Genomic DNA, 25444 nt, shown 5'->3' with positions numbered 1-25444 from the left:
GGTTTTTTTTTGGCAGGCGATGTGTGATTGTGTGAGACGGGGAGCAGTGGGCTGGGCTCTCTGTTTACGAGCTCGATGCGTCACTGCAGGGTTGACACTGACAATGACATTGACACTGAAACTGATACAAGCGCCGCCTCCGATACTGTAAAAACCGGCAACAACCGCTGCAAACGCAATTTAAATTCGGCTTTCACACTGGCGACTTACAGTGACTTTGACTTGTAGTAAATGAATGCACCCAAATTAAATGATTAGTGAGCGCTCGATTCTTGAGAACGAGGAGTCTTTTACCGGGTTGTCTGATAAACTTTAGCACATACAACACAGTCTTTGACCTAACCGCTGTCAAGCGCCTTAAAAAAATGGTAAGCTGTTTCATGACAAACTTGCCAGTTTTGACGTTATTTTGTATATGATTGAGAAACACAAAGATCTCCCACCGGCTGCCTCTCGGATATGCTCGCTCTTGGCAGAATGGTGCAAGTGCCTCTTGCAGTTACGTGTTTGCATTGACTGCAATGGCTACATTTACCTCCCTTCTTGAAAGCGGCGAATATCGTTCGTAAGTCAATTAGAATTAAGTTAATTGTTACTGTTGTGCCGTTGACTGGTGTGATGTAAAACCGGTATCTTGTCAAGTGGAAACGGTAATATTGTTTAGAAGTTTGACGCGCTGTATAATCGCGCTTTGTTTTCATGTAAAAACTGGAAACTCCAATATAAACTGAGCATGTTCAAAGGAGGACAGAATGATTGAGTTTAAATCATTAATAAATGTAACTGACCTATAACAATTTTTTCAGTTGCACGCAGCTATCTATTTTCCACCAACAAAACGATAACCTATCTACATTCCCCCCCTTTTGCTATGCCCAGTAATATGTAGATCATGACACATAAGTCGAACTGTTGTAAAAATGCTTCTTAACGGAATAGAAATTAAATTAATGGGTGCGCCAAAAATGTCTTGACCTTCATATGGCCATTTTTAGATATAATACCGCTGTATGCGCTCTAATATAGAGTTGGATTGTAGCGGCTTTTCTCTCATATGTAAGGATTTCCCCATTTAATACAATAATTCAAATATAACTGCATTCGCTCCGGCAATGCGGAATATTACCTTGCAATCCGGCGACCTAATTTCCAAACGAAATGAAACAAATTCAGACACAACACTTGGAGGCAGTAGGATTCCACGTCATATGCATAGGTATTTAAAGATGCGACTGAACGTCAATATTTCAGATCCGCTGCTTTGGATACTGTTCCTGTGCTATCAATGGTTAAAATAACTTGCGCACAATCTACTACGGGCAACGTTACGAACATCGTGTCAGAGTACTATGCAAGTACAAAATAATATCAATTTAATTCATTGTTTGGTCACTTCATTGTATCTCTAGTTACCATGGTAATCCGTGTTATTTCATCATTTTTGCGTATGATGTGAATCAGGCACGGGACGCATCATATAGTTGCTTCCATCTGGGAGTTTGACGTGAACTTCATAGATTAAGTGAACAGTAAAGCAAAATTTGAACATATGCGCGAGTCAGGCCAAATAACAAGTGTGACGGCAACCACAGAAGGTGAGAGGCAGATGGATCTGTAATTAAGTAAACAAAAAGTACGTCTGCATCTGCCAGCATTTAAAAATAAATTTTAAATCGTGGCGGAGCTTTGCTGTCAATTTGAAAATTTAACCCATCCTCTCTCGATTTGGCTTCATTGAGGTATGAAACAAAAACAGTGATTGGTGGAGGGTTTTCAGCAGGTCTGACAGTACCTGTGGAGAGAAAGCAGAGTTAAGGTTTCAAGTCTAGTGACCCTTCTTTAAAACTTCTGTCCACAGATGCTGCCAGACCTGTTGAATTCCTCCAGTAATTGTTCTTTTTTTTCCTTCCAGCACCTTGGTTGTACATTAAGGCGATACTATATCTGGGAGGGCATTAATTAATCAGAATATTTTAATGAACTTTAATTACCTGTTGTTGCCATGCTTTTGGCTGACTTTGATTGTGTATTTGCGCGGGGGGCAGGTGAGGAATGGAACGTGCTGGTGAAACTCATCACCGGCAGATTTAAAAGTATAGAGTCCCGGGATCACAATTGCCCCGTGTGCTCTTTATTTTTGTCGCGTGGGTTTATTAGAAGTGGGAGGGCGAGGAGGAGAAGGTGTCTTTTTTTAAAAAAAAAAGCAAAGAGGGAAATTGTTGAGAAAACTCTGGCAGCATCCACGGAGAGAAAGCAGGGTTACCGTTTCGGGTTGCTGAGAGCTGCAGGAGCATGTAGGCGCGGCGCGGCTCGGAGGCGGGTTTGAATTTCCCGCCGGCCGGCTGGGCGCGCGGGGCCTGTCGGGAGGCCGCGCGCTGGACGGTGGGTCTCGGTTGCTGCGCCTTCTCCGGCGGCGGAGTGACTGGGACGGAGTAGCGGCGTCGCGATCGAAGCTTTCCTCATGTTTTTGGGACGCCGGGTAAGTTGTGACCGATTTCCCCCAGGGGTTGGATTTTGTTTGAAATGTGTAGACGGAGAAGGTTTGGCGGGGGGCGGGGGCGGGGGTGGTCGTGAGGGCGGGGGTCTGTAGGCCGCGTTCCTCCTTTGTCTGACTGAGAGGCGGAGATACCGTCTCCCTCCTTCCCCGTCCCCGCTCAGAGGACCGGCTTCACCAGACAAGGAGTATTCCCACCCCTCCCCCGCACAAAGCCCCCATCCCCAAAACCTCTCATCGTCGCCCCCCTCCCCGACCCAACTCTCGAACCCCCCCCCCCATTTCCCCTCCCCCACACAGGGTTTGAAAGAAAAGCCGACTCGCCGGTGGTGGGGACGGTGATTGACGGCGGCGCCGACCAATCGGGGACGGGGCCGGCCGCGATGGGCGGGGCGGCCCGGCCAATGAGCGGGCGAGGGCGGGACCTCGGGGGGGCCCAGCAAGTTTGGTCGGTGGTCGTGTGTTTGGTTGACCGTCAGTGTGTTGGTCAAGGTGGGGGCTGAAGGAAGAGGAGCCTGTCCCCTGCTTAAAACAACACACACGTTGTGCTGGGAAACCGCAGTGGGTGAGCACAGCCAGACAAGGTGAAAACTCTTGACAGATTCCTCTGCGGGTCATTTAGTATTTTTTTTGTAAAACATGGCAATAAGACCCTTCGTGTCCGAGTTGGTCATCGAGCCTCACACTCTATTTAATCCCATTTTCCAACACTTTGTGCCTGTAAGACGGACCGCATTGTGTGTCCATGCCCCGCCACAAGCTCCTCCGGATCACTTGAGTCTCTCTCATTGTTCGGCAACACGCGGTGAGGCTCCAACAAGGGGCTTCATTTGGACCACAAATTCTCCTCTATCGAATTCATGTCACTTCTCGCAACACTTTCGTTGAAAATATGTATAAAGAGTCTTGATTTAATCAATGAATATTTCACGGTATTGTTTTTTTTAAAAATTCCCCTTCCTTATAATAAACTATATTGGTTTATTTTACGTTTTTCTTGACGCTTTTCGGTGACCTGACCTCGCAAGAACTCGTCCGGCCGTAGCACTGACCCCAATCAGCCTTTCTCAATCGATCACCTTTTGATTGGGAAAGGGATTTAAACTGGTTTCCTATGCATGCCCCTCGCCTCCACCTTCGCCCATAAGTAAAATTGAAGCCTTCAGACAGTGAGTAATATTTCCAGGGCCATGAAACGTCAACCAGTCGGCTTGCTCACAGGAGGCGACGTGGCTCATTTTCATGTGACTCATGTGGATTTTTTTTCTTCTAACAAAATTTGCGGGTTATTTTCCTGTGACGCTAATGCTGGGTTGAGTGGCCACTCCAGGATGTGTCATGTTCCACAGACATATGTCACTTACCTGCTTTGAAACATGTAAATTGGTTAAACCTAGGACTTTGGAGTTCTAAAGCATGGTAGTGATCAGAAGTAGCGGCCGATATTAGCCTTGACTGTTCGCGAAATCATTGGCGACTTTCTTTACGAACAATTCGCGGAATTACTATCGTGTTGAGATTACCCTGCGCCATTGCATTTTATCTCCCTCATTGGAAAGAAATTTTGTTACGTTAGTCGATCATGTGATAAATTTCCCTCCCGGAGATATTTTTTTCTGCAAGTTACTTTCCGCCTCTGGACATTTCCAAGTTAGTATTCTTATTTGAGTTAACTGTCCGATCCTATGAATCTCCGTACTAAATATCAGTGGACAGCATATGCTATTAAGACATTGTATATGGAACGGATTAGTGGGTTACGAAAGTTGGTCTGATTTGATTTGATTTTGAAATCAAGGTTTTAGAGCGCAAATTCATGTTTAATTACGGGGAAGGGGGGGGGGGGGCGGAGGACCACGATGTGTTAATCTTGTCCTTCTGCAACCTGTGTGTGTGTCTGTGTGTTGATGGCGATGGATTGGAAAGCGCGTATGTATTAACAGTACCGTGTTCGAAGTTTGTAGCCTTCAGTCAGATGTTGAATGAATGTTTGGATTTTGTTTTTGTAATTTGTAGGCGGATACAGAAGAAAGTTAAGCACATTGGCTAGCAGTCTTGGATCTTATTCTCCAAAGTTAAATGTGCTGACTGACGTTAGTACACCAAGTATTGCATACACAGTATCAATAAGTTAGTTGCAGTGATGTGAGGGGAAATTCCATTTTGTAATCATATTATGCTTCCGCGCCTTAAATGTAAAAGAAGTGAACGCCTCGGCAGATAATGGTTTAAAATTACGGAAATATTTAAGTGCTTTCTTTCCAGTAAATTTCGTTTAGTATAGATCATGTCACAAAATTAAAATAGCTAAAGTAGGAAATAAACTCTTGTAACTCTTGACAGGGCACATTGTTGCATTCTTTGAACTGCTAAAAATTCTTTGAATACACTGTAATGGGAAGAGATTGAGAAGGAAAATGGGATTTAATAGGCTACCATATTTCCCAAAATTTACTTTTGGAAGTAGAAGTTGTGTATTAAATTTACGTTAAATGGAAATATTTTCAGTGGCAGCCAACTGTGACTTTGTTTAAAAAATTAGTATAATAAAGTTCTAAATGACTCATGTATGAGGAGCATATTAACAAAATAAATAACACGAGAGAGGCTCGTTTAAATTATTGCAGAAGACCTCAAGTCCCCAATGAATGATGGCTTGGAATATTGTCATTCTTTGCCAAATTGTGATCAGTAGATAGTCAGTGAAAAAGGAGGCCTGTGAGTTATTAAATGCATTTTTAAGAAAATAAAAATTAAATCCCTTTATTAAAGGTGAAAGGATGCTATGCTAGGTTGCTGTTGTTAAGTCCAAGTGGATGCTTTTATTGTTCTGTTGAGTTGTGAGGAGCATTTATTTATTGGAAAGTTTCTTCTCCCATTCAAAAAGCGTTTAAACACGAAACCATGATTATAATCAAAATGATAATACTTCAGATGCTGGAAATTTGAAACAAAAACAGAAAAAGCTGGAAGAACTCAACTCTTAGGTGATGTGTGGAGAGAAACAGTTAACATTTATGGTAAATGCAAGGTCAGCCAGAACCATTAACCCTTTCTTTCTCTGTTTTCACCACAAGCCCCCCCCCCAATAGATACAGCCCATATTGAGCATTTCCCATGATTATAATAATCCTGTCTCAGTGCTATCTTAACATTAGGATCCTGACCAAATGCAACTGAAACATTATAAAAATGTGATCTGGCTGTTAGTGTTGAGAATTCATTAATCCTAATGGTAGCGTTGCTGTGTCCAGTTTCATTCCCCACATCCAGCACTTGCAGGCCTGGCTGATTTCAGGAAGCTAAAATGTGTGAAAAGGCCTAATGATTGTACAGAGTTTTTATAGTAGCTTTGGAAGTTCTTTTTATACTGATATTTTTGGATTAATGTTATTTGGAGTGGAGGAACATATGCAGGAGCGCCATTGGCATTTTTCCTGTACTTTAAATTAGATTCCCTACAGTATAGAAACAGACCCTTTAGCCCAACAAGTCCACACCGACCCTCCAAAGAGCAACCCACCCAGAGCCACCCCCACCCCCTTACATTTACCCCTGACTAATGCACCCATCACTATGGCAATTTAGCATGGTCAGTTCACCTAACTTGCACATCTTTGGATTGCGGGAGGAAACCGGAGCACCCGGAGGAAACTCACGCAGACACTAGGAGAATGTGCAAATTCCATGAACCCATGTCCCTGCTGCTGTGAGGCGGCAGTACCAACCACTGAGCCACTGTGCAGCCCCAATCTTGCATGAATGCTTGTTTGTTTTCTCCAGTATTAACCCTTTCTGCACAGCTTCAATTTGGGATTTTGAGTAGAATAAATTGTGGGACTTTTAAAGTATCAGCTTTCAGTTCAGTTTTACTATTTATGTTAAATGTTGAATATTATAAAAATTCTGAATTCACTTGAATCTGATTTCCTCTTTTGCCTTGTACTTCGTGCTTTGGCTCAGAAGATAGGCAAGTAATTCCTCCCCTGCTACAGTTCTATTACCAAATAAACAGTGCCTAGATACAGAGCTTTTAGTTACGCTACCCTCCCTTTGTAGCAAGCAGATGGTTTCTGCGTTTGCTGTGGGATTTCCATTTCTGTGAATCAAGAGTTTTAAATCTACCTAGTCTGCTGCATTATGTTGACTCTGATGCACATCTGCCTTTCAGATATGGAACTGAGCAATTATTTTTACTTGGGTGTAGCATATTTTACAAATAATGTTGAGATTATGGACAAAATTGTTTTCTAATTTGTTTTGATCTGTGCAGAATATGAAAAGTAATTGAGAGGGGAATAAGGTTTGATAATTTGAGGAATGCCCTTCAAAGTGAAGTTTATTCTGAAGAATACTGTCTGGTGTAAAGTTCTGTAGGTTAATGTGATTGCTTCCCCTATACTCTCACCTATCATGTTGCTCAGTACAAATATATTTTACATTCTGGTCACATTAAAAAATGGGTGCACATCTTGTGAATCAATGGGCAAAATCATACAGGTGAACAAACACTTTGTCAGCAATGTGTACATTACTCAAAAGACTCAAATAGCCAGCATTTATTGCCCTTGAGAAGGTGACAGTGAGACACTATCTTGAACAAATAGTCAATATAGTGTCAGTACATCCATAGTGCTGTTAGTAGGGCATGTTCCAGAATTTTGACTCAACCAACTGTGCATAACTGTGATTATGGTTGAGTCAGGATAGTATGTCTTAAAGGGGAACTTGCAGATGGTAGTGTTCTCTAGTACGTACTGCCCTTGTTTGTGATAGTTGAAAAGTTTATGGTAGCACTGAAACTTTTTTGCATTCTTATATATTCTAACGAAGTTGAACTTCTTTATAATGTTTTTGATATTGACAGAGTGGGTGTGGCATTGGTTGAACTTTGTTGTGCACACGGAGCAAGCTCTAGCCCCATAGTGTTTTCCTTGTGTCGTTCTCTTTAAGTTTTCATGGTGTTCTATGCTGTAGCATTATGATTTAACTCTATTCACAAAGTTCCTTTCTTCTTTAAATCCCTGAAACCTTGTTAAAATCCATATGTTGTTTTTGGTGTGTGGCTGTTCATTAAATTGATATGATGGGTGCATTCATGGATAGAGTTTAGAGAGAGCTCATTCTAGATCTAATTTTTGCTTCAGAAATGAAGTGCAATTAATAGATGTGTTCACTTATCCCTTTATAAGAACCACCGGTTCTGTCGTGTATTAAATCCAGACTGGGAGGTTTGGGTAATTTGTCTACCATGCTTAATATTTAGCCCATAGGAGTTAAAAGATTTATTTTGTGCTCAGTTAAGTTTATTCCATTAGGATAATATACCTGATAATGGTGGTGGAGCAGGGGGGAGGAAAGGGAAGGAGGAGGTTGGAGGGGAGGCTTAATTTAAATACTAGTTTCAATTGTAAAATAGCTCACATTACTTTATCCATTAATGTGCATGGTGTGCAAAAAACACATCTGGAGTTTAGAAATGTTGTAGTTCACTTCATTTATCTAAAAAGAACTGTTAATGTTAAATTTGAGCATCATAACTTGTAAATTCTAATTAAGTTGGATTTAACAAATATTATTTTATTCTTGCACATGGAGTGTGTGCCTGTGTTGCAAATGGAATCAGTTTTGTGTCCAGGTCTTCAAGGCAATCATCTTGAAACTCATAAGCAGCAATTAAATAGCAAATCTCCCTGAAATAACACCACTTTTATTTTTGCTTCACCACACATGTTTTTCTTAAGACTTCCTGTTGTCTCCAAACAGTCAGTGAACGTACAGAGCCAGTGCTGTAAACATCTAGAAGCTTATAGATAAATACAATATTATTTTTTTGATTACCGAAGATTCTCCTGGAGAAGGGATACAGATGAATGTTCTATTTGTCGTAACAATTTTAAAAAAATTCAAATTCCCATATAAATATTTTCATTTCACAAATGGTTTGAGATTTTTTGTGTATCTACTATAAAAATAGTTTCTCCACAGATGGGCCATTCAAGTATTTTGTAAACATTTTGATATTGTGTTTTATTGAAAACATTTCTGTTTTCCTAATAAAACCTAATTTACTAATGGGACTATGCAAATATGATATGAGGGCATTCTGTTCAACTCAATTTTTGCTCTAAGTTTCTGTGTAACAAATGTTGATATGAAAGTATAGACAAGTTATTGTGAAGATTATGAAGAACATATCAGTGCAAATACTACCCTAATCTGTTAGAAATTGGAATTAAGTACCATAAATTCCAAAAATTCAGTTGTGTCAGAAGATCACTTTTGTGGACTGTAACCTTGAAACTTTTAAAATTAGTTTTCTTTTTCTTGTAATTTATTAAACCCCCTAATCTTAAAGTTTGTAATTCATTACTCCATCTTTAATTAAAGTGACGGTTGTACTCTGATTCGTACCAATTGTTGATATTCCCAATTGCTGTCACAGTTTGAACCACTATGGGTCATATAGCCAGAAAAACAGGGGAGAAGTACTCATTGGAAAATATTGAGAAGATTAGCACCTATATGCCATGCAAGCTCCGTAAAACACTGCCAACGTATCACAGTTATTTACTTTTCCCTCAATACAAAGGTGCATTATATGGAAAACTGAACAAAAACATATTCTGTCCATATAGAGTCCTAGTCATACAATACATTTATTGTTTTAATACAAAGTCTTTGGATCATTGACTTAATATTTCTTTCTCTTTTTGTTTTATAGGTTGTCCAAATATAAAATGGATGATAGCTTTGATTGTGACTGCGGTGAGCTTGAGCCACCTGATCATTAACAGAAGCCATCTTTTAGGGATAGAAAGCTGCCACAAGTTAATTACTTGTCCAGATTATAATTAAAAGGAAAGAAAAATATAGTGCTAATCAGCACTGTAGAATGACGCTGCTCAGGACCAGTCTTACACTGAATGTATCTGCACTATGAGGAGGATGTCAGTAGAGGTTTATAACACATATATGTATTGTCACACACCTTGTTAAATGTTAGCCTGTTTACAGCAGTAGTTTGGATGCATCTGTCTGTCGAAGTTCATTCCGTTGCAATCAAACTTTAGTTTAATTTTTAATGTCTGCAGGGATGCCCTTGTTTGAATTAGCCTAACATTTACTGACCTAGGTCAGAGAGAATTTCTATTCTTCAGGTTGTTCATTCTTGAAAGAGGGATTCAACTAGGAACAGAGCTGAACTTGTTTAGCTAGGATAGATGGCACATACATTTCAAAGAGAAAATATCTTGAAGTTGCGAAAAGGTTAAAGTTGGCTTGCTCTCTGTTGTGGAAGCTGATTTTTCACTAGTTTAGTTTTGACATAGGATTGCCCATCTGATAGAAGAGGAAAGCTTGAGGGTTATCGACATGGCAGAAAAGTTTGGCAGTTTAATGAACATTCATGGTTTTGATTTGGGTGCTCGGTATATGGACTTGAAGCCACTCGGGTATGGTGGCAATGGCCTGGTTTTCTCTGCTGTGGACAATGACTGTGACAAGCGAGTGGCTGTCAAGAAAATTATCCTGAGTGATCCACAGAGTGTCAAACATGCCTTGCGAGAGATCAAAATCATCCGACGACTTGACAATGATAACATAGTGAAGGTGTTTGAGATTTTGGGTCCAAGTGGGATACCGATGTCTGATGATGTGGGTGCGATCACAGAACTGAATGCAGTATACATTGTTCAGGAGTACATGGAGACCGATCTAGCAAAGCTGTTGGAACAGGGTCCATTCTCAGAAGAGCATGCTAGGCTCTTCATGTACCAGCTGCTTCGTGGGCTAAAATACATCCATTCAGCTAATGTTCTGCACAGAGATCTCAAACCGGCTAACCTCTTCATTAACACTGAGGATCTGGTGCTGAAAATAGGGGATTTTGGTCTGGCACGCATCATGGATCCCCATTATTCTCACAAAGTAAGTTTTAATTTATTTCCCATGAATGAATAAGGTAGACATGCCATTAGTAGTGTTGAGTGTCATTGTTCAGATCTTTTGAGAAAACATTTCGCAAGGGTATAATATGGCATGGGCAGGATTGAGTAGTGTGCCACTTGTTCATGAGACACATATGCTAGCGTTTTCTAATAAGAATTTCATGTAGTTTAAACACTAATTGAGCGACCTCAATTGCTTAGCTATATTACAATAATTATGATAATTCTTGTACTATTTTAGTGCAACTAAACTGTTTTAAAGTAGTGAGCTTTTGAATGGAGGATTTAAAAAAAAAAGTCATGTTGCAGTTGTATTAGTCCTGCAGGAATTTGTAAATTATAGTTATCGACCTGTCTTCAGATATTGTTACATATAGTATAGCTAATAGATTGTGTTTGTGGTTTAGTATACATCTTTTGACAAAGGAATGGCAAATTTTGCAATTAAAACATTTCCTCTTCAATACCCTGTATCACTAGTAATGTGTCATTGCATCAACTACCTGCTGAAAGATTTGTCACCTGCCTAATTTCTGATGACAGCCTTTCTTTTGTTGTTAATCATTTGTGCAACCTCTATATTGTAAGCAAATCAAATGTCTTTGTATAATTTTTTCTGTTTGCTATTATATTGAGTTGTCCCTAATTGCTGTGATCATACCTTGCCTTTCCTATGAGTGTAAAGCTTTCTCTCTCTGCCCATAACAATGCTTTCCCATAATGCAAAAAGTTTGGAAGCTGTAGTCAATTCAGAAGATTAGATTTTTGCTTTTAAAACAGTGGTCAATAGGCATTTGTAGCATTAATTGAATTGGCACTTCAAGCTTCCAGTCAGGTTATTCTAAATCTTATAAAATGAAATATGCCTATTCTAAAATCTGCTCATGGTATTGAAATCTTGACAAGTGATAGACAATTACAGTCTACACAGCTAAATAATACAAATAATATTGATATGTAATTCATTCTTGAAATATTTACAAGATTACAAACCTTTCTGGAGTTTGCTGGAGTCAATGGGTTGTTAATATTTGAAGGTTCTTTCAAAACCCAAGTTCAGAGCTTCTGTGGTCAAGGAATTATAGAATCCCAATGTTTTGAATTGCCCTACTGACCCATTCACACAAAATATAGATGTATAATGTTTTCAAGATTTACGTTTTCCACTGCTGATTTGATTCCAGTGTGTAGTACACAGATTACATTCTAGTGTAGTTTGATAATGGCAGCAGTATCATGCAGTGACCTTGTTGGTTTCCCATTTTGTAGTCCCTTTGGAAATTAAGACACCAGAATGTTGACATCTATCACAAGGTTAGCATCTGTTCCATGTGTGCAGATTGAATATCTGGAAGCTTCTTTTCATGCATTTGCAGGGAGCAACATATCCCAACAGTTAATACTATGTAAATATAAACCATCTTGATGGGCATAAAATCTTTGACTTGCATTGTTTCTTTTCAGCCATGATGGAAAGATTTCAGGGAATTTTAGAATGAAACATTACGGGATGCGATTTGTCCAATTATATCTGTGTCTGATGTTGGTAAAGCTATCCTACAAATCGCACTCTCCCTCCCTCCCTCATAGTATCCATTTTACCCCTTTTAATTATTTATGCAGTTCTCTTTGGAAAGTTACTGGTGATTCTATTTCCATTGTCATACTGCATGCAGATTGCCAAAAATTATATATTTCTTTACAAATTGCCTCAAGTTGCCTCTTGTTCTTTTGTTAGTTGCTTTAAATTCATATTCTTTAGGTACTGACTCCTTAATAATTATTCAATCAAAATACTTTATGATTTTGAACATCTGTCTAATCTTCTGCTTGTCTTCTCTGCTCAAAGGAGGGTAGCCCTTCGTTTCAGCCTATCCATATAACAGAAGTCCCTTATCCATGGTAGGGCTTCTGCATCTTTTCCAAAGCCATGACATATCCTTTGTAAACTCTGGTGTCTAGAATTGAATACAGAAGCGGAGGTCTATCCAGTGTTTTACAAAGGTTTATTTAACTACCTCTAAATAAAGCCAAGGGTTTTGCATTTTAAAAAAAATCTGTCTCTTGACCTGTTTTTTCCATCATCGAAGGTTTGTGTGCATGCATAACCAGGTTACTCTGTTCCAAATGCTTAAAACCATACCATTTAGTTCATTATTTCCTCTGTTTGTTTTCCTGCTGAAAACAATTGCCTCCTTTTTTATTCATCTTATCTGCCATATATCTGAACGTTTCACTAGTCTATGATCTGTTGACACCTGCTTACTGCATTTCCAAGTTGTTGTTATCTGCAAACTTAAAAGCATGTCCTGTATGTCCAAGATAGATAAATCTCAAAACATGAAAGTGGTGCCAATGCTAACTCTTGGGGAAATAGCATACACCCCAAACCCTTCTTCACCAAATCTGTTTTCAAAAATCTGTTCTTCAGTATTTGCTTTCTATGCCATAGGCAATTTTTCAGACATGCTGTGACTGCCTCTTTAATGCCTTCAGTTTTATTATGAGGTACATTTTAAAACTCCATATACACAACATTAGCTACTCTACCCATAGCTATGTTCTGTTACTGTATCAAAAAAAGTAAATCTAGATCCTTTAATAATTGCATGCTAACTTTAATTTGCTGCCCCACACTTTTCCAAATGGCAATTAATTTTGTCCAGTGTTAGTGTCTAACTGACATTAGGTTGCTTGCAATTGTCGCATCTGTCTGCCCTTTTTTTAAACAAAAGTCTTACATCTGCAAACTTTCTGTTTTTACTACCATCACTTTATCGACGGAAGATTTAACTATTCTGACTAGTCTTCAATTTCAAGCTTTACTTTCCTCAGTAATCTAGCGTGCCTCTGATCTGGATCACAGACTGTTTACTTTTTGTACAATCAGCCTTTCAAAAACAAGTTCTTTATTTTATTCCCCCCACTCTATTATCAATATTGTCCCTTTCCCAATTGCTTTTTTGTTTGATATTGACTGAGATTGTGTTGGTTTGAGTTTACTGTCTCTAACAATAGAATATTCTCAGATTGAGCAATTGGGCTGAGTAGCATAAGCCTATTTTGTGTGACATGAACCTGATGATTGTGCGAAAATAACGTAAGAATGTATATGGGATAGATTATTTTTAATTGAAATTGGACAAATTTCTATCAATCTTTATGAAGAACTTTAATGCAACTTGATTTTGTCATGTAAAATATTGTGTTTTCATGCATTAGCATCATTGCTCTTAAGGAGATCCTTTTGCTTTCTTTATATACAAAAATACGCCAACTCAAGTCAGTTAATTCTTAAATTTAAATATAAGCTTCAATGCTATTGGGCATCATTTCCAAAATCTGGCCTGTCAGATCTCTGGGTTTATACGCTTGGAGGCATTTTCGATATTGGGAATATCTCTGAGGGGAGAGAATTATTTGAACCAGGCACTTTGCTGAACAAAATGTTAGCTTAAAGTTAAACATCTGCTGGATGGTCTTGTGTTTTGCTATATGTCAGTTCACGATATAGTATTGAAGGGTCATGACCTTGGTTTTCAGTGCTCACTTAATTTTGAGTCACTGTGGAAAGGTTACTAAATGTAATCATCTCAATACTGTAAACAGTAATTTGCTATCTAAGGAGCCAAGTTTTAATTAAATGAATGATAAATAGTATACCACAAAATATCCTGGAAGTTGTCTAAATGTTCTGTAATGACGGAAACCTGCATCTAACCATAAGTTGCTTATCCCTCAGTGGCGGGATTTTCAGTGAAATACCTACCATTAATATTTACACAGACATTGAGTTTCTAAGACCAGTTTTTAGCCAAACACAAGGGGGTTATTTTACATGTGAACAGTAGTTTTGAGGAACTGAAATCCACATACTCCCGTCATCTTGCCGTTGTAGAACTGCTAGTATGGAGACTGTTTTCTCCAATCTTGCCTTCACAAATACAAAATAGGGGCCATAATAAGCCTTTTGAGCCTGCTGCACTAGTCAGTATGATCATAGCTGATCATCCAGCTCATCCCCACTTTTCCCTCTATATTCTTTGATCCCTTTAGCCCCAAGTACTATATCTAACTCCTCCTTGAAATCATACAATGTGTTGGCCTCAATTGCTTTCTGTAGTACCAAATTCTGTGGGCTCACCACTCTTTGGTGAGATGGTACGTTTGACCTCACATGTTCGTGTGCACACAAGGAACTGAACAACCACCTTCATTGGTGTGCTGTCCTATTTGTTTGAGTTTTCACCACAGTGAGTCACACGTGAGTGGGTGGCACTTAGAGATTGGAATTTTGGGGTAAAAGTCCCTGGTTACGCTGTGCACAAGATCAACCTTTGCTCTATGTATCTTATACCAGTATTAATTTGTAATGCTGCAGAATGCATGAAATGTTATTCCTGGTGCTCAGTGTAACCATAATTCACGTTTTTGAATTGGAGAAAAGGAAAATGCCAGTTGTTGTCAAAAACTAATAATTGAACTAATGCTGCAAAAACTAATTCCATAGATGTTTGACCTCGCAGATACGTGAAGCTTTAGTGATGTGAATCATGACCTTTTATATTTGATCATTTAGTTCAATTTTAGTGTGTTTTGCAGCTTGGTTTGTAACTAGATTTGAGTTACTTGCATTGTCAAAGCTGTTTTAAATTAGTTTTTATTTCTTCTGTGGGTCATGGTTTAAATTATTGCCTATTTTGATTACCACAAGGTGTGAACTAAAATTATTACATGCAGACAAAACATACTTGGAATGTTTTTCAATTAGGACAATACCTGCTCCTCAATTTGGAACCCTTTTCAACTGTTCAGTTCATTTTTTTCATGATGTGTTGCCTTGTTCAGTTTCCCATAAATGTAATGACTTTTTTTGGCATTTCTAACTTTTTTTTTTCATTTTAAATAAAACCTTTGTTTCTACAGTTGAAAATCCGATTTCCAGCCTTGCACATTTTAGTTCAATAAATAGCCTCTGAACTGTTTTAAATTTTTTTTAGTTTGTAACTATCTTTTCAATAAACAAAGGGAGCTTTCTTTTAACTAGTATTTTGCTTACAATTGAAGATTTATGTTTGCAATTTTTTTCTGACGTATTATTGACCTTTTATGGGGAATGATCAATAAGGAAGAGGTGGCATTAACTACTGGGTAATGCTCATCTCTGGTATTCCCCCCCCAAATTTAAATACCTCACCAGGTTTACCTAAACTCAAGTGCTTTCCCCTTCTCCAAGATAAGTTCTGTACAACAAAATAAATATTTGGAAAAATCCGTGTAATAGTAAAGGGTTTCACAATTTTTCACTTAAACGATTCCCCAACCTAAAGGTAGTACATTAGGCCTAATAGATTAATACTTGTCAATAATCTCTCTTGAATTTTAAAACCTGTTCAGTTTACCACTAAGTTCAATAAAACGTTACAAAAACAGAACTCAAACTGAGTTCTGAGGAAGGGTCATCAGACCTGAAGCGTTAACTCTGATTTCTCTTCAGATGTTGCTAGACCTGCTGAACTTTTCCAGCAGCTTCTGTTTTTGATTCTGATCTGGAGCATCCACAGTTTTATTGTTTTTTTTATTCAATAAAACATTATTTTTCTTGAGGCTTATTTTATTTTCAAGGTTTTTTTTGAGCTGAAGGTATTTAAATGGATGCATTACAGAGCCTGGAGAAAAAAAAGTATGCTCTTCATTACAACATATACATACAAATGATATAACCTGACTGAACTGTGTGTTTCTAATATTTTGCTATTCCTGTTTTTTAATTATCTACTAGAATATAACATTGTCTTGAGATCTAGTAAATCAAGGTCCAAATAAACTTAAACTTACTGATCTACTGCCACTTCTGATGAATGAATGAGCATACCTACTTGCCCCTTAAACACTGAAAACTGCTTCGAACCAAAGAATACATTAAAAAATGGAATGTAAACTTTAATACAAGCATTGTTTGTCAAAACTAGCATACACTATCAATTAGACTGGTTTGATTTATTGTTGCATGAATCTGTTTTTCTTTAAAAACATTTTTATAAATAACTAAGCAGCTTTAACAAGAAATGGTGTTTTGTGGGGTGATGATATTTGAGATACATTACACCTTCAGCTGATGTCAGTATTAAATTTAAGTTTTTTTTATCTATACAAATCCAAGTCTTTTCTAATAAAGCAGTTCTGGAGTCCGTGATCTATGTTGGTTTCTCTATTATCAGGCTTTGTATGCGGAGATTAGTTTTTTTTCACGTAGTGTTTAAGGTCTTGTGAACTCAACTTAATGGAATGAATTCAACTCTGTAATTTTCCCATCAAAAGTGGGAGGTGATTTTGAAAGTCTAACCTTGCCATGAGTGCACATTGACAGATAGAGTAATTGAGATGTACAGCACACAACAGACCCTTTGGTCCACTCATTCATGCTGACCAGATATCCTAACCTAATCTAGTCCCATTTTCCAACACTTGGCCCATATCCCTCTAAACCCTTCCTATTCATATACCCGTCCAGATGCCTTTTAAATGTAATTGCACCAGTCTCTACCACTTCCTCTGGTAGCTCATTCCATATGCGCACTACTCTGCATTTAAAAGGTCCCTTTTAAATGTTTCCCCTCTCACCCTATACCTCTGCCCTCTAGTTCTGGACTCCACCACCTCAGGGAAAAGATCTTATCTATTTACCCTATCCGTACCCATCATGGTTTTAAGTCTTCAAATGTATAAGTGCATCTTTGAAATAGCATCAATAATAAGAATGGAAGTAAAATTTTCTATATTCTGAATACTTTTCATCAGCTAATTGACTAGCACAAATAATGGCAGATATTTATTTTAAACATGTTTATGATTTTCTAACCCAGTCCTTTGCAAGCATGACCATATAAAGCTAGCCAGTATGAATATTTTCGGGTGAGTTTAAAATAGAGGAAGGTTTTATTTGCTATTTAGCCTGACTTGTTATTTGATAGAAATGAATACAACTAGTTTTCCTACTTTGTAAATCAGAAGCTTTGATAGTCTACTTCCCTGTTGATTGGTATTTGATTTCTTTTCATATCTTCATTATTTTGCTCGAAATGAATTCATAAGGTAGAAATATCAGCATTTTTTTTTCTTTTATTCATTGTAAGTCTGCATATTTTTAATTTGTTGATTTCTGAGCCCTCGTATTTCAACTTGTCACCATGAAGGCGCATTTAGTTTTAGTATTAATGAAGTAGCTTCTTTCTTTCAAATATTCCTAAAATTTGCAGTGTGTTTTTACCTTGTGACAAATCATTTTGGTTGCAATGTTATTTGTTTAACTTTAACTTTAAACTTCTAGACCCCAAATGGGTTTGTAGTTTTCATATTCTTTTGACCGCTGCACTCATTGGTGGCTTGTTCCATGTTTGTTTAAATGCTTGTGTAACCAGGGTGTACCATTGAAATAACTTAAATTTATGTCACAAACTTTCTAAAAAGAAAATGGTCATTTTATTACAGTGCAACGTGCCTACTCATAATTGCAAACTAGTTCCTAACCTACCAGTTTGCTGCAGAGGAGTACTGTCTCTTGGACAATACTTAGTCATGCCTTCCAGAGTGAACGTTGCTCACTTGAGCCTTGATAGCATGTGAAGAGATTACTGCTGAGTCTGATTTCAGCCCTTAATCGTTAGTGATTGCAGTAAGGGATGTTGGGTAGCAATCTAGTGGGAAACATGGAATTTTTTTTTTAAACTTCTATCTAATCAGGGGCAAGGACACCTCTCTGTGCAACTATGCAACATTCCTATGGCTGAGATCAGCTAACAGCACAGACTAGAAGATATAGCTCCCAATTTCCAGGATAACTTCATTGAGCCATTGGTTGGGTGTACTTTAGTTTTAATAGGTTCCTTGACTAATTTTTTTTTAAAATAGAAAGAAATTGCCAACTCTCAATTAGTTCTTTTGTTCTTGAAGATTCCAATAATTTATTGGTACCCAATAGAGGGTGCCATAAACTCACAATAAGTTCGGCATTTCTTGGCATATTGCTACATTAGGGTTACTAATTATGTATTGTAACAATTTAAATGTGCACCTGAATATAATTTTTTTCAGTAAATGTTGATAATGCACAGATTTTCCATGTGGCTAATTTTTTTCCTAAACATTCCACGTACAAGGGTCCCTTTGTTTTCTCCAGACCTCTCTCCCTCCCCTTCCTGAAGGCAGCAGTTTGTGCCAGGATATGGTTCCACAAGCAGTGGCCCTCCAGTAGCTCTGAAACGGCCATTCTTCATGTGTGAACCTGGATGGTGAGTGCTCGTTCTGCTATTCACAGCCCAGCCCTGCCTTTTCTCATTTGACGTACGTTCACTTGAAGCCAAAATTGCTGATCTGGCATGCTGAGCGTTTCAGAAATTTTTGTTTTGGTTTGAATACCGGTATATGCAGCCTTTTATGCTCCTTATGTAGACCTTTCGCTGTAAAGCTTGGAGCAATAGCTGTTCCAATGAGCAAAGCCATTCAGCTACGTTTGTGCCAAAACCAGAACACCCAGTATTTGTGGTTAATATCGGCTGGAGGCGTAGTTGCAGCTGTGTACTGATACCGATCAGGAGAGCATTGATGCAGGAATGTTGAGTGCTAAAGCCAGAAAGTCTCTCTTTGATTCTCTAATTAGTCAGTTTTTGATCTCTGCTATAAGACATAAGTTCTAGAATCCTGTAGGTCTTGGATATGTTGTACCTTAGTTCACTTGGTACTTTACTCGGAGAGAATATTGGAGGCCAGGAAGCAAGCCACTTACAAGGTTTCCTTGCACGTGTCTCTGTAGTTTTGGTGAAGGCGGAAATGGTATATTCTGGCCCATATATACAGTACATACAGTTACAGTAGACTAGTTGTGATGGATGATAAGTCCAGCTTCTTGATAATTAAATAGTTTTATCTTTCATTTGCAACAGAGCCAAAGAAAATTTTGTGCAGTCGAGTAAATAAATTACGCACAGGGGTATTGCTATCCAAGCTTGCTTCCCTGGTGTCATTCCTCCCCCAATAGCATCTTTACAAAGTTTTTAGGTTTTCATTTGCTTATAATAGCTTCATTATCACTTGGGTACAATTTTTCAGTTTGTGGGATCTTTAGTGAAGCATATAAACCTGTTTTAGGGATAGCTGAAAAGTCAGTGTTTATAGTTACTGACCAGAACAGTGAAGGATAATTGTTGTACTCCTCAGCAGCTCAACCTTGAGAATTTTCACCTCTTTCTAGATACTAACAGGTGGATTGTTAAACCGCCAAATATTGCTAGATTCTTAGGTCTTCAATGAGGAAGCAAATGCATATTAGTAGAAATAGGTAAATAAGGTTAATTTAAAGAAAATGATGTGAAAGATAAGTGGTAAAGTGGATTTAATATGAATAATACAGAACTTAATTGGATGGTAAAGTACACTTAATTTTGACTTGCATTCAAAAGTTGCACTATTTTAAATTGTAGCTAGAATGTGTGAATATGTTCTCTAGGCTACCACTTGTTGATAGCTAATTCTTCAACTGAAGATTTCAGTATGTTTCCTTGTAATTAGATAAAATTGTGTAAAAGCCTTGAGAACAAAAGGGTTAAATCACAATTATTCTGCACCTTTCAAGTTGTGTATTTTTAAAATTTGAATATTAAGCATTTTTCAGTTGTCAGAATGGTGTCCAGAATTAATTTTCTGGTCATTTACATTTTGATTAAGTGTAACAAGTGTTCTGTCACATACACAAGCAAAAACTTGAATTTTTGTATAGTTCAAGTTTATGAAGGAACAGCATATAATATTTGTAGGATTGGATAGCACCATTCTTTTCATATCCTAGTGTTTCTGAAAGCGAATCTCACACCACTGAACTGTTCATTCATGACTATGGAATAAAAAAAATCTTGTGATGCTTGCTGATAATTTGCACTTTTTAAAAAATATTTGTGATGGACCTATAATGTAAGCATATTCCCAACAAGTTTGATCAAGTGAATCATGGTTTATCTTGTAAAATATGAACAGTTTCCAGAAAATCAATTTCCAGACTGCTTCATATCTTAACTAACATTTTACAGGAGTGGATAATAAAGATGATCTGTAAACCAGCCAAATGCATTTAAGTGGCGCATGTATAGATTGTTTTTCTATTTTGGAATATAAACGGCTTATTATTCTTTTGAGGGGGAAAAATAGTATAATTTGTTTTTCTAGGGTTATCTGTCTGAAGGACTGGTTACTAAGTGGTACAGATCTCCACGTCTCCTCCTCTCCCCCAACAACTACACCAAAGCCATTGACATGTGGGCCGCTGGCTGCATCTTTGCTGAAATGCTGACTGGGAAAACGCTTTTTGCAGGTCAGTGTTGCTAAGTTAGTGTGACAGTTTTTAGTCACAATATTTTAGGCAGCACTAAACTGCTTTGTTGTGTAGTAATCAACTACTTTTCTTAATAAAGAAAAATAAGAAAATCAGTGGAGCTTATCCCAAATGCTGATGTTAGTGATTTTTAAGTGTTTGTACTGTTTTGTGCAACACTTCATTTGTAAAGCTGAGGTATTTCATATTGTAAAATTTAATGGAATGGTTCAAAACTATTTGATTCTTGTAATTCCATTAATCTTGGTACCTATACTTGTGGAATTCATATTCTGATGAGCTTGTTAATAGTTTATCCCTTCAAATATTCAAGTATTTTTTAAAACTTGGTTTAGGTGCTCATGAGCTGGAGCAAATGCAGTTGATTCTTAATTCCATCCCTGTAATCCATGAGGAAGATCTTCAGGAGTTATTGGGTGTGATTCCAGTTTATATACAAAATGACATGACAGAACCTCACAATCCATTGCCACAGCTACTCCCCGGTGTCTGTGCTGAAGGTAAGTAATGATCTGTAACTCCTTGTCTTAATTTTGTATTCTGTTTTAACTAATTTGCATTTATTTCAGAAGTTTAAGTTGATTACATCAGTACAAAATAAATTATTTTCTAAATTGTGTATTATTTAAACGAGCTGGAAAGGTGGCTGTAACATAATCCATTACTTGGTTTCCTATTTTGGCTGCACTGGGGGTCCAAACCAGAAGGGAGGGGAAACCTGAAAGTTAAATCCACACTTGCAATTTAACATTCATTTAGAATTAGATTGAAGTTCAGAGAGAGATTGGCTTCCTGCTATTATTAGTGTTGGGAATGATTAGATGTTCCAATTATTTATTAGTGTTCAGACAGGAGATTAATGGGATGATTTTGAGTTGGAATGTAAGGAAAAGTTGAAAGGCTTCTATAAAAATTTATTTTTCTTTTGAAACTTAGCATTGGATTTTCTGGAACAAATTTTGACCTTCAATCCAATGGACAGACTGACAGCAGCTGAAGCATTGGCCCATCCGTACATGAGTATTTATTCCTTCCCTTCGGATGAACCCACATCTGCCCACCCCTTTCACATTGAGGACGAAGTTGATGATATTTTGCTAATGGATGAAAGTCACAGCCATATTTACAACTGGGATAGGTAATTAATTCATTTCTATTACATTGTTTATTTTGTGTTTGGTAAAATATTGTTCCTAAGGTGGTATTTTTGATAAATCGCATCCAATAATTAGACTTTTGGCTTACATTTGGATATAAGCAAAACAGGTAGCTTTATTGTCTTTAGCTTTATTTTAGAAAATTATTTAGTTTTAGGTGTATTAGTGTTTCTCTGCACCATTGGAATGTATTTCCCCTTTATAGATGAAGAGCATAATGGGGGAAATAGGAGCTGGCATAGATCATTTGACTGCTCAGACCTATTCTGCCATTCAGCAAGGATGTGGTTGTTCTAACTGCAGCCTTAACTTGAGTTACTTGCCTTCCTCCATAAGCCTTGACTCTATTGTGAATCAAGAAGTTGTTATAACTCAACTTTGTTTATATTCAATGACCCAGTTTCCACTGCTTGCTGGGGAACAAACTCCTAAGGTTAGTGATATGCCTGCTTTATGGCAAGGACTCAAACATCCTTGAAGTTTTTGTTTCCTCCTTGAGAGTTTTGTGCTTACTAGTTTGTCCTGTTCCCTCAAATGGCATAAATATTCCCCCTGTATTTCATTGTGATAACAATATTGCCCTTGTTTGCTGCCCAGGTAGAATGAATTGCATTTTTAAAAAGTTGATCCACTAGTGCTAAATCTTGAATTGCTAGTTCCGTGTTCAACCGAATTCAGACTTCCTTATTTTAACGGGTGTCCAAGAAAGGATAATTTGTACCTTTTGTCAAGGAAGAGTTAGATCCAAAATGAAGTTATGAGTTTCCAACTTGTGTCTTTGGATATTTTAATTTTTAAAATCACGTATGCAATGTATTAATGTAAGTTAAAGTGCTCTGTGGTATTTCAGCAAGATGATTCAATTTTGGAATCATTCTAAGGTATTGAACTTATGCCTGATGTCATGAATATCCATTGCTTGAATTGTTTATTTCAGATACCATGAAAGCGAATTGTCAGACCATGACTGGCCTTTGCACAGTAACTTTGAGGCAGACGATGTCCAACGAGATCCACGAGCAATGTCTGACATGACTGAAGAAGATGAGGTACAAGTGGACCCTCGCAAGTATTTAGATGGAGAACGTGAAAAGTATTTGGAGGATCCTGCATTTGACTTGAACTTTTCCACTGAACATTCTTGGCCACATTCAGATCACCATGAAAACAAATACTGTGATCTAGAATGTGGCCACACCTGTAATTATAAAGTGGGGTCACCATCCTACTTGGATAACTTGGTGTGGAGGGACAGTGAAGTGAATCATTACTATGAGCCCAAACTTATTATAGACCTATCTAACTGGAAAGAGCAAAGCAGAGATAAGCCAGATAAAAAAGGCAAATCAAAGTGTGAAAAGAATGGACTAGTGAAGGCACAGTTAGCTTTGGTAGAGGCAACACAACAGATTGCTGAGAAGGGCAAAGAGAAGATTCGGGGGTTTGACTTTGATTCTTTTATGGCAAGCACCATCAAGCTTAGTTTGCAGCCAGAGGCTTGTGATATAGATAAGCTGAATGACTTGAACAGTTCAGTATCTCAGTTGGACCTGAAAAGTTCAATGTCAAATTGCAAGTCTGTCAGTCAGGAGAAGGAGGAGAAAGGGATGGCCAATTTGGCTCAACTGGAATACCAAAGTCAGAATCCATGGGATTGCCAGTTTGCAATTGACGGAAGCGATGGTGAGGAGGAAAGTTTTCTAATTCATCTAGATGAAGATGTTTGTTGGGACAACAGGAAGGATGAGCAGCTAGAAAAAAGTACATTCACTAGTTATTTAGACAAGTTATTCAACAAAAAAGATGAGGTAGAAATCGCAGAATCTGAGCCGGCAAGTGACAGGAAACTGGGGGAAAGAATTGGTGAAGAGTGTGTGAAAGAGGTGAGCAGAAATGGGGAGATCCCATTCAGCAAGCAGTTGGTGTCCATTGGTATTCCCCAGTTTGACAATCCTGTCAGTTCACCACTGAAATCTAAAGCAATTCAGACCACTTTAGCACCTGCCGCTGCAAAACTGTCTCCTCAGATTCCTCATAAGACTTATAGTAGCATCTTGAAACATTTGAACTGAATAGAACACTCAGCAGACATTTGTTTTGTATACTTTACTATGTGCATTTGTCTCGTTTTCTTAAGTCTGGAATCTTATTTTTGTAAGTTCAAACTGTGTTCCTTTTGGTTTGAATGGTTTACTATTTTTACACGTCAAATTATTTTGACATTGCATTTTAATTTTTTTGTAAACTTATGTCATTTGCACACTGTTTAAATATGTACATTACAAAAAAAATTAATGCAGAAAATTGTGACTATGAAACGGTGTGATAATGCACTAGACCAAGTGGACATATTTAATTGGTGAAATTAGAATAACCACCAAACACAGTCTACTTGTTTTGCAAATGGAATGGTTTCCATTTTAGCAAATACACGGTTGAAATATATTTGCATGAGATTTTTACAAATTCATTTAAAATCAAATTAAAAGTGTTTAAGTCCAAGCAGTAAAGTGCGTTTGTTTTTCCCCAGCAGTACATTAGACATTTTCTGATAGCTTAAATGTTTCTTAAACATGTGATGCCAGCAAAACCAGCAAATGAATGCAGAACATGGTACGCATGTGTTATCTACCTCAAGGTAACGGCAATGAGTGGCTGACCTTGAGCCACCTTCAGTGCTTCACAGCATGGACGTGAACTTAGCCAGCATCACTGTACTAGCAGTTGTTCCCTGTTTGAAAAGCTGTCAGTACTTGTAACTTTCTGGTATGCATTTTCCATAGTAAAGTGTTCAGATACATTATTTATTTTAGCAGATGTAAGATTTTTCTGTATTTATTTTAATTTTATAGTTTCATTGTGACTTTAAAATGAATTTGGGGCATTTTGAAGCTAACTTCATGTCTGGCACTATAGTTAATTGTGTAAAATGAAAATCACCTTGTCCTAATGCTTTCCCATTTTCTTGTCTTTAGAATTGGCTTGTTTTGAAAAGAGCATTCACTATATATAGGAATTGGTACGTTTTAGTGATGCTTAACTTCCCATTAAATAAACCTTTGAACAATTTAGAATTCATTTCAAAGCTGATTTTGGAAATGCTCCAAGAAGTCTTAAATTCTATGTTTAATTTGTTTAAAATTTAAGATTAGAAATCTCTGCATGGAAATAACTGAGTTACAAACATGACTGTAAAAGTTAAAGCTATAGACAACAGTAAGATGGATGTTGAATTTTCATCTTTATTTTTATTGTACATTTTTATTAAATTTGTAATTTCTCAAGCCAGCATGATTTCCATAGGTTCAGAATATAGCATGTAGAATTATTTCTGGAAATTTATTTGCATTTACCAATTTAGATACTAAGTTTCTGTATTATTGGTTCTCATCCTCTTCCCTCCCCCAAAAGATCCAAAAAGGAACAAATAAACATAACCCAAACCTAAATGCTTGTGACT

General features: G+C 37.6%; 1 protein-coding gene across 3 annotated transcripts; it reads left to right on the top strand.

The window, feature by feature from the left end:
* The first annotated feature begins 179 nt into the window (after window positions 1-179).
* mapk6 (mitogen-activated protein kinase 6) lies at window positions 180-25433 on the top strand. Of its 3 annotated transcripts, none has more exons than XM_072565080.1 (6): window positions 180-368; window positions 9219-10423; window positions 20662-20806; window positions 21163-21327; window positions 21764-21965; window positions 22922-25433. In XM_072565080.1, exons 2-6 carry the CDS (start codon window positions 9869-9871, stop codon window positions 24054-24056), a joined length of 2202 nt encoding a protein of 733 aa, XP_072421181.1. In that variant the 5' UTR covers window positions 180-368; window positions 9219-9868; the 3' UTR covers window positions 24057-25433. The 3 variants fall into 3 exon arrangements, with proteins under 3 accessions (XP_072421181.1, XP_072421179.1, XP_072421180.1); XM_072565078.1 differs by lacking the exon at window positions 180-368 and adding an exon at window positions 2342-2479; XM_072565079.1 differs by lacking the exon at window positions 180-368 and adding an exon at window positions 2938-3078.
* The last annotated feature ends 11 nt before the right edge of the window (window positions 25434-25444 follow it).

This window comes from Chiloscyllium punctatum, chromosome 48 (genome assembly GCF_047496795.1).
Source record: "Chiloscyllium punctatum isolate Juve2018m chromosome 48, sChiPun1.3, whole genome shotgun sequence".
NCBI classification, from domain to species: domain Eukaryota; kingdom Metazoa; phylum Chordata; class Chondrichthyes; order Orectolobiformes; family Hemiscylliidae; genus Chiloscyllium; species Chiloscyllium punctatum.
The sequence above is the reverse complement of the archived record's forward strand: the minus strand, read 5'-3'. Positions and strand labels throughout refer to the sequence as shown.